Source organism: Berghia stephanieae, chromosome 3 (genome assembly GCF_034508935.2).
Source record: "Berghia stephanieae isolate SIO BIC M18660-M18661 chromosome 3, UCSD_Bste_1.3, whole genome shotgun sequence".
Classification (NCBI taxonomy): Eukaryota; Metazoa; Mollusca; class Gastropoda; order Nudibranchia; family Aeolidiidae; genus Berghia; species Berghia stephanieae.
In genome coordinates this window covers 71,137,013-71,145,690 of record NC_088362.1, presented here as the reverse complement: position 1 = coordinate 71,145,690, position 8,678 = coordinate 71,137,013, and the positions used below count along the sequence as shown (strand labels likewise).

General features: G+C 34.9%; 1 protein-coding gene across 2 annotated transcripts in view; it reads right to left on the bottom strand.

Annotated features, from left to right (window-relative positions):
- Positions 1-258: 258 nt before the first annotated feature.
- The window catches only part of LOC144968386 (NADPH oxidase 2-like), a 26,893-nt gene continuing 18,473 nt past the window's right edge, over positions 259-8,678 (bottom strand). The window contains exons 14-16 of one of the 2 annotated variants that reach the window (XM_078906678.1): positions 5,537-5,729; positions 4,593-4,720; positions 259-3,417 (exon numbers count right to left, since the gene is read on the bottom strand). In XM_078906678.1, coding sequence (XP_078762804.1) covers positions 3,294-3,417; positions 4,593-4,720; positions 5,537-5,729 — 445 coding nt within the window. In that variant the 3' untranslated portion in view covers positions 259-3,293. The remainder of the gene's footprint in view (positions 3,418-4,592; positions 4,721-5,536; positions 5,730-8,678) is intronic. The other variant, XM_078906679.1, reaches the window with a different exon arrangement.

The following is an 8,678-nucleotide window of genomic DNA, read 5'->3' as shown; positions in this document are numbered from 1 at the left end:
ACATAGTAAGTGACCTCCCTGTCCACTATGGGAGTTCGAGAACTCCACCCAGTTCTGCCAACTGAGCTATCGTGACTAAAACTTTTCATGAAACCCACATAGTGCAAGTAAAACATTCAAGTCAAAAGGGATACACTTTCTTTTGAGTGTGTGTCACCTTATTTTTTCTGACATTAAAGTATTGCAAAAACTGTTTAATCCTAAAGATATCAAACATACAACAGAAAACAAAATTGACAAAAAATAAAAAAGACAAAATACAAGAATAGATTGTCTTTATTTGTGGTTTGTTGTCAAAGACCAATTGTAATAAATATATGCTAACAATTACCCAAAACTATTTTAACTTGATATGGCTTAAGCTAAAAGTTTCTTTTTAAAAAAGAATAAATATGTGCAATATATATTTTATAAAACAAAATCCCAGTCAGTGAAAATAAATCTTGGTCAATAAAATCATAAGATAGTATCACATACAAAAAAAAATACAATTTTTTATTTCCCTATGCTGCCATACCCTCCCTGACTTAACATGAATTCTCTCATTTTGGTCAGAATTATTTTTTTCATACTTCACATGATGATATTGTCCCCCAAATTATCAAAAAAAAATTAAAAACAGACATTAGATTTCCATCATATGTCTGGATTTACTCTTTTTCCTCTTTAAAACTTTTTTAGTAATCATTATCAATTATATTTTATCAAGGAACCCTAAAAAATAATGTCATGTTTGAGATCTGCGAAAAAGTAGAATTGTAACAATTAGAGATAGACTAAATGTAATATTGAACATCAAGTTGGCAATAAGTGAGGTTGGCAGCATAAATAGCAGGGGCATCAACCTATGCTAATGCTTGAGTATCAACACCTCATGAGGGCTTGCTCTCTCTACCTAAATACTGTTTTAACATCAGGCGAATAAATAACAATATCCTTGTTCATGTCAAAGGCTAATAAATAGTATCATGCATATGAAGAAACATTTTTGTAAATTTATATAATATATTTATCGAAAATATAATACACATAGGAATGTCTTATCGATCAAAATAGTATCATACAAATATAGTATAAAATATGATAATTATTAATTATATTTCCATAAACTTAAGCAGGTCCATAATGAGATGGTGAATGAGAAACAAAATGGGAACAATTAAAAGGAAACTGAATACATTGTAATTGTGCGGTATACATGAACTCATCTCCTTTTAAATAAGCTTTTTGCACATCCTCTCATAAAAGATGAAATAAGCAAAAAAACATACCTATTCCTTTCTTGAGTAATCTATAAAAATCATATTTAAAAATGTCAATACATGTTAACATTAAAATGTTGAATGGTCCAAATCACAAATAGTGAGTGTGTCAATATTTTTAAAATAAATAATTATTCGATTAAAACCAAAGCATTTTAATACACAATCATAACAGTAACATTAAAATGAAACATTGATTTCCAAGTTTAAAGAATGATGCTTGGTTACTTGTTCATTTTTCAAATAAAATCCCTATTATTATTACCTAGAAATTTCATTTAAAACTTCAAACCCAAAGTATGCTTTTCCTTATTTAAATATACTTTAAAATTAAATACCAGTAAAGAGCATCTTAACATGTAAGCTAATTTTCCATTACTTGCTGAGATATTCACTGAACACTTAAGAAGTATGCGCCAGCATGGTTGATTTTCACATGTGCAAATAACAAAGACAAATTTAAATGAATTGGTTGAGTGGGGAATCGACTTGCTTTTGCAATCAATGTTTAAAATTAAAAAAAAAAAATTCTGTTGAAAGGCATTTATATTAAATGCACTGTCCCAAACAAAAGACAATTTCGAATTAAATTGATCAAAACCCTTTGTAAAATTGTTTTAATTGTATTACTCAATTCATCTTTTCTTTTTTTTTGGGTTCCAAGCTAAAGCACAGTGAAAATAGACAATATAATGTGGCTCATTTGAGTCATGAGCTGTTGTGAGAGGTCAATTTATACCTTAATTTATTAAAACCAATATCTGGCAGTGATTATTTACATAAAAGACAGGGAACTGGAACTCAGGGTATATGAGAATGAGAATTTGCCATGAAAATCAAAATAAAAGAGAACTGTATGTTTGTAATCTTTGGCGAGGATTTGGAATAAAATGTAACATATCTACAGGTTCAAAATGAGTACAGTGACTTTTTGATTCGGCATTTTCATCATTGCCTTGTTAAAACATGCAGTATGCACGTCCATCTTGATGTTAGATTTTTCTTTGCACTCTCTTCATAGTTGTGTAAAAGATGGCTGATGAAAGGAAATTGAATTGTCTCGCTCTAGACTCTTGACCGAGTTCACAATATAGGGAATAATCATTATAATGCAACTTTTATCAAGACCACCCACATTTACCTCCCTCATATCCTTTGTAAAATACTCAACACGGAAAACGTAAACACGCAAATCTCAAACAAATAGGCCCAGTCCCGACTTGTTCGAGATTTCCGTGCTTGAGTGTACTATCAAGTCTTTATCTCAATACTATGTTTAAGAGATAAGGGAAAAAAAACAAATGGGTGATTTCCATTAAGGTTATAAACTCAGATTGTAAAATTATAATTATGTTATCAATAACTCCCAATCATCTTTTTATTAAAACAGTTCTAATTGAAAACCCAATACATCCATTATTATCAGGTGATCTAGGAGTGGGTTTGAGCAAATGTGTGAGTTTTACAATCATGAGATGAAAAACAAAGAGCAATTTCAATATAGATCAAAGTCAGGTCTTTCAATGTGAAGAGGAAGAAACAAATATCGCAGTGATATATCATAAATATATTATAAATAATCATATTGTAAACGTTAGGATAAAAACCCTCTTATAAAAATAATTTTGCGTAATACTTTCATGAATAGTAAAAATTGTTCCTATGTGCGAGTTTTTCTAAAAGCAAAACACCTCGGTCTGAGCCTTAGAATCTCATTTCGTAGTTATGTAAATGTCTATATGTACCAAATGCCTCTATCTGGTGTTATCATTGTGTGAACCAGAGATCAAAACTTGGCAATTTATTGAAGTGACTATATTTTATAAACTTTCTGACACTTTGTTTCCCTGCGATTTCAAATATTGCTTTCACTTTCACTTCCATTTTCCAAAATAAAAGCATACAAAACTCCTCAAATTTTAAATTACAATTCAATCTTTGAACTCATTTTTTATGATTTCATTCGTTTCAATATCACACCACATGGAGGCAATGGGTCATATATATCTGTACAATGTTTTTGCTCCTAGATTAGAAGTTTTCTTTGTTGTAGTAAAACTTGGTGTTTTCCTCGATGTTGGTGTGTCGATTACACAACTTGTGGAGCTTGGTAGACAGAGACTTGGGACCGCAGAAAAACACACCCACTTTCTGACTGTAAACGACAAGAAGAGGGTGTTTGTATTACTTTTACAAAGAATTTTGTTATGAAAAATTTGGAAATGACAGGCCTCATAAATAAAACACCTAACTTGAAGTTGAAGTGAGTAAAAATAGTAATATTTGGATTTAAATTTACCTTTTTGTGATAATATAAAGGGATGAAGAATGAATGGAAACAATGATGAACTAAAATTATGATTTGCCTTCCCTCCCTCTATCTGACTCATTGATCAATGCTCATTAATAAAAAATAAAATTGAATTATAAGTTACATTAATAGTAAAAATGATAAATATTTGGTGATAATTTTTTTTTAATGGATCATATAATGGACTATAGGTTTTGAGTTTGATAATGACAGTAAGAATTTATAGGAATTTCACACATGCAAAAATAAATGCCTGCAAACACTTCTTCCCTGAGGACAAAACCTTAAAGCCTAAAAAAAATAATTCTTTATTCCTTTATTTCATAGGTCAAATCAACTCATCTTACCTCCGCTTTTATTAATTATACACAGAGACATATATATGAGTGATACAAATATAAATTCAGACCACCTTCCTTTAGTTCCAATAGTTTTACACATAAGATGGGTGATGACAAAACAAAGGTGTGGCTCACAATTTATGAAACACAAGCTAACCAAGACATGCATGCACTCTCTATATCCTATATTTTAAGGTACTTTTTGCCTCAAGAAATGCATTATTTTTTGAGGATTAGAATTAGATTAAGTGTGAGTGTTAGATAAAAATCTCACTGAGCCTCGTTTTCTCATTTGTAAATCAACAACACACACAGTCATTAGGTAAGTCAAGGATCCCAATAGCCCATTGGCAGAGCACTATTCTCACAAGCAAGGGAAACAATTCCAATGGCGGATGCGGTCTAGATATTTTCTGATCCTCTTGTCCACCCAGCAGTGATTGGGTAGTTGGGTCTATTATACCTGGCAGAAAGTCCATTTGCGATCGAGTTTTATCCAAAGGGTAGCAGGAAATTGTTACTGTTTAACGTTCCATGGGCCTTATTCTTTTTTTTTTTTAAATAGTGCCATTGCTAGAGGACTGCCCCACCCGCCATTTCAGAGTCTTGATTTGTTTCTCAACATAAAAAGACTTGCAGTCGTAGTTATTCATAATAATTCTATGATTTACTCTTTACCCTTTATGAGAGACAGCCAAATCCTTGAACACCTGGTCCCATTGAGGTCTTCCATAAAAAGTTTTCTGGTGGAGACCCGTGACAGCGTCATAGTCAGAGTAATCATCATGCATTATGATGTTCCTGGCCTGAAATAATCATACAAAGGAGTTGACACGCACCTTCAAATTTCAAGATATAAAAAGGTGAAAATCCTTACCTATCATGATACAGATACCGAAATATGATGTCACAATACACGTCCTAGTATAAGGCTATGTGATCTTGTGGTATGACACTCGCTTTCGGATCGGAAGTTCCTGGGTTTGAACCTCGCGCAGCGCATAGTTGAGTCCTTGGAAAATGCTCTTTACTCACATTCTCTCACCGTACTCAGTTGTAGAATGAGTACCTGGCCGTTAATAGCGTTGTCTCTGTTTTTTGTTTTTTTTTTGTTTTTAAGGGTTTTACGGCGTTAGGGTTTTTTTGTTGTTGTCTCTGTCCGAAAAATTATAATATCGCCTAACAGGTGTCATGTCCTGTCCTACATGTTAAGTGTTGCTGTTGGCCCCTTGTAAAGCGCTTTGAGCACGTTTAGTGGATATTGCGCTATATAAAATCTCAATTGAATTTAATTAATTAATTTACTTACGAACTTTTAGCCAAAATCCAATGGGTCCTAAGTCTAACCTTTCTCACATTAATGTTTTGATTGTATTTTCTCTGTTTGCATGTAATTTTCAGCTTTCATTGGCTAAAGAAAAGTGACCCTCCTTTTATGCAATTTTGCCATTTAAATTTTTTTAAAAAGTCATTAGAAGTCGTCAAACACTGCCTGTCCTTTTCTCGAACTATTAAATTCATGAAACACAAAATTTAAATATGAGGCAGCCTGCAAACTAGACCATAACCAAAACAACCTAGAGATTTAAGATTATTATTATTACTGTAACTTTTTAACTCACCTGATTTGCATCCCATCCACGAGTCAAGTAGATGTTGTACCTCAGGAAATTGGCAAAGTTTTTATTCCTGGACTCTCTCTCAAGGTTGACTAACAGGTCCTTGAACCACTCAAAGGCATTGGTGTTAGGACACACCCAGAACAGGTCCACTGTCTGCAGCAGACCTGAGTTTTTGTTATTACAAACTTTATGCCTGTGATAAAAAAAAACATTTTTTAAAAATTAAACTTTTAAAAATGTACCTTTGTATAGGATAATTTCCACTTAATGTGCTTAAAGTGCTTTACAAGAAGTCAAAAGCCAACAGCAACACTTAACATGTGGATGAGACACGATGCCTGCGATGTGCTATTGAATCTTTTGACAGAGACACTGTTAGTCGTAAGGCACTAATTCTACACCACAAAACCACACGATTATCTTTAAAATTAGAGGAGATTAAACAATTGCCACCATAAAAAGTCAAATCTACCTTTGTTATAAATTTATGCCTGGTACTTGTTGGCTGGACCCATCTTAATCATACAAAATTGAAGATAGATGAAAATGGACCAATATGTAAAAATTGAAAAAAACAGACCAAAAAAAACCAACAAAAACAGAAAACTAAACAATAAAACAAAAGAAAAAAATAATTAAAAGCTGCAGACAACTGTGTAATGATTGACATTCAAAGAAAATATGAGCAGCCTAAACATGATTTAATTAGGCCCTTATCATCCTGTGTAAAGACTATAACAATAACAAACACATTGAACATCTGTCTCAAGACATGTTACGTAGATTACCTGATTTACTCTGGTGTGAATGTATAGCTGGCAATAGACAGTGGCAGATATTGTTTGTATACTAGTGTAAAAGGCTGTTATGGACGAGTTGTACTGTATTAACCTTTACCGCCACTCGTGGGTCTATTAGACCCACCCCAAGTACATATTCTTTCATTGTGTCTTTGAATGAGTAAATAAAAACTTGAAACTCTAGATATGCTTCCTTCAACCATTTTTTTAAATGTGGGTTGAGTTGTTTTTTTAATTTTCATGGAAATTGTATTTTATATGAATTTTTTTCACAACCCTATAAAATTCTTTAGCGCGGCCACTCGCGGGGTCTGTTAGACCCGGTAACGCACAAAGAGAGTTTATTCCTCATGCCCCATTCGCCACTCGCGTGGTCTTTCAGACCCGCCGACAAGCGAAGAGAGGAATACGTTCGCCACCCGCGTGCCCGACGTGTCACTTACTTACGTATCAACTATGGTTGCCAATTTGGCATTCTTTTTGCCAAAAGCAAAATTTATAGATATTTTGTATAAGTCTATTGGAATAGTGGCAGGGAGAATGTCTTAATAGATTACTATTTACACAGATGTTTCTGTATTTACAATACAACAGAGTGATCAACGCAATACTAATTTATAGTGCACTTTCTGACTTTGGTATCAATTGGTTGTAATGGGTTATTTTTGAACGTTGATTTTGGCATGATTCCACAAAATAATCTTGTTGTGTCCTCAAAGAATGCGCCGAGTCATGACCTGACCTAGCCGTGTGTAGTCTATGTCATGTGTACTCATGACCTTTTCTACTCGTTTTGCCCGCGACAGTTTACAAATATTATTACTTCTGCTTTTACAAAATATCGATATATTTCTACAACTACAATTGCCAGTTTTGTATTTTGCCTATTGAGGTGAGTAATTAGTATAAATTCATCATTAGCTGTATAAACTAGTACAATATGGTTATGACGTAACCCAAACTAGTCCTACTACTTAGCAGCCAGTTCATGTGCATAGCTGAAGTTGGTAAGGACATTGCAGGTTTTACACGTTGGTTCTTTTCAGGAGACACGGACACAGAGTGTGTTGTAAAAAGAAATAAAGATGATAATAGATTAGCTAGCCTCTATGATTTTTGCTGATAGTGAACAGATCCAATAATCCTGGGTTTCAGTGTGAGTCAGATTATTTCTAGTTATTTCCACACAATCTCTCCATGTTGGCTTCTATCAACAGTAATGGGTGGTGGGGTCCCTTCATACGGTACAAGCCATCGTCATGCTTGTGATACCAAATGCTATCAGTCCATTTAACGTTACTAAACCGGGATAGACTCTGTATCATAGTTCTTTATCATTCAATGGACTCAATAACTAAAGTAAATTACGTTTCTCGTTTTAACAGTGAAATGGCAGACAGAAATATATGGAACAACTCCTGTCTGTTGAGCCGGAGAACAGCTCTGAAGAGGAATCTTCATCTGAAGAAGATTTATTTCAGAATCAGTTTGACGTTGAGGATGGTGAAATGGACGAAGCAGTTGGTGGGGATGATGATGATGATGATGATGAGGATGATAATGACTTGCAGACTGCCAGCTATACCGAGCTATTGCCTGTGGTTGCAACCAACACCGAGCTGTTGCCCGTGGTTGCCAACGACATCGCTTCAGATGCTGGCTGCTACAGGTCACGGATGGTAGATTGGAGTAAGACCAAACCTGCAGCTACCAAAACGCCAGCCCGCAATATTTTGAGGTTACCTCATGACCGCACTCCCGCAACAGGACATGTGGAGACACCAGAGAGCGCCTTTCTGCTGTTTTTCACGGCGTTCATGATCGACGAGTGCGTAAAATACACAAATATTGAAGGGAGGAGGGTGAAAGGCATGAAATGGACAGTCTGCACAAGGGATGAGATCTCTGCCCTTATTGGGTGCTTGCTGTATGCAGGCTCCAGGAAGGAAAACATGACAGATATAAAGATGTTGTTCGATGTTTTGGATGGACTGCAAATTTTACGGGCTTGTTTCTCTCGGAACCGTTTTTCGTCTCTTTTGACTTACATGCGGTTTGACGACAAGGAGACGAGAAGCCAACGAAGAGCCAGGGATCTGTTTGCTCCAATCAGGGACATTTGGAACAAGTTCCAGATTGCCCTTCAGATGCACTATGCGCCGGGAGAAGCCCTCACAGTAGACGAGCAACTTGTCAATTTCCGTGGTCGTTGTGCCTTTCTGCAGTATATCCCCTCGAAGCCTGACAAGTATGGCATCAAAATATTTTGGGTGTGTGATGCCGCCAACGCCTTTCCGTGCTACGGCATACCATATCTTGGAAAAGGAACACAGCCCAAAACA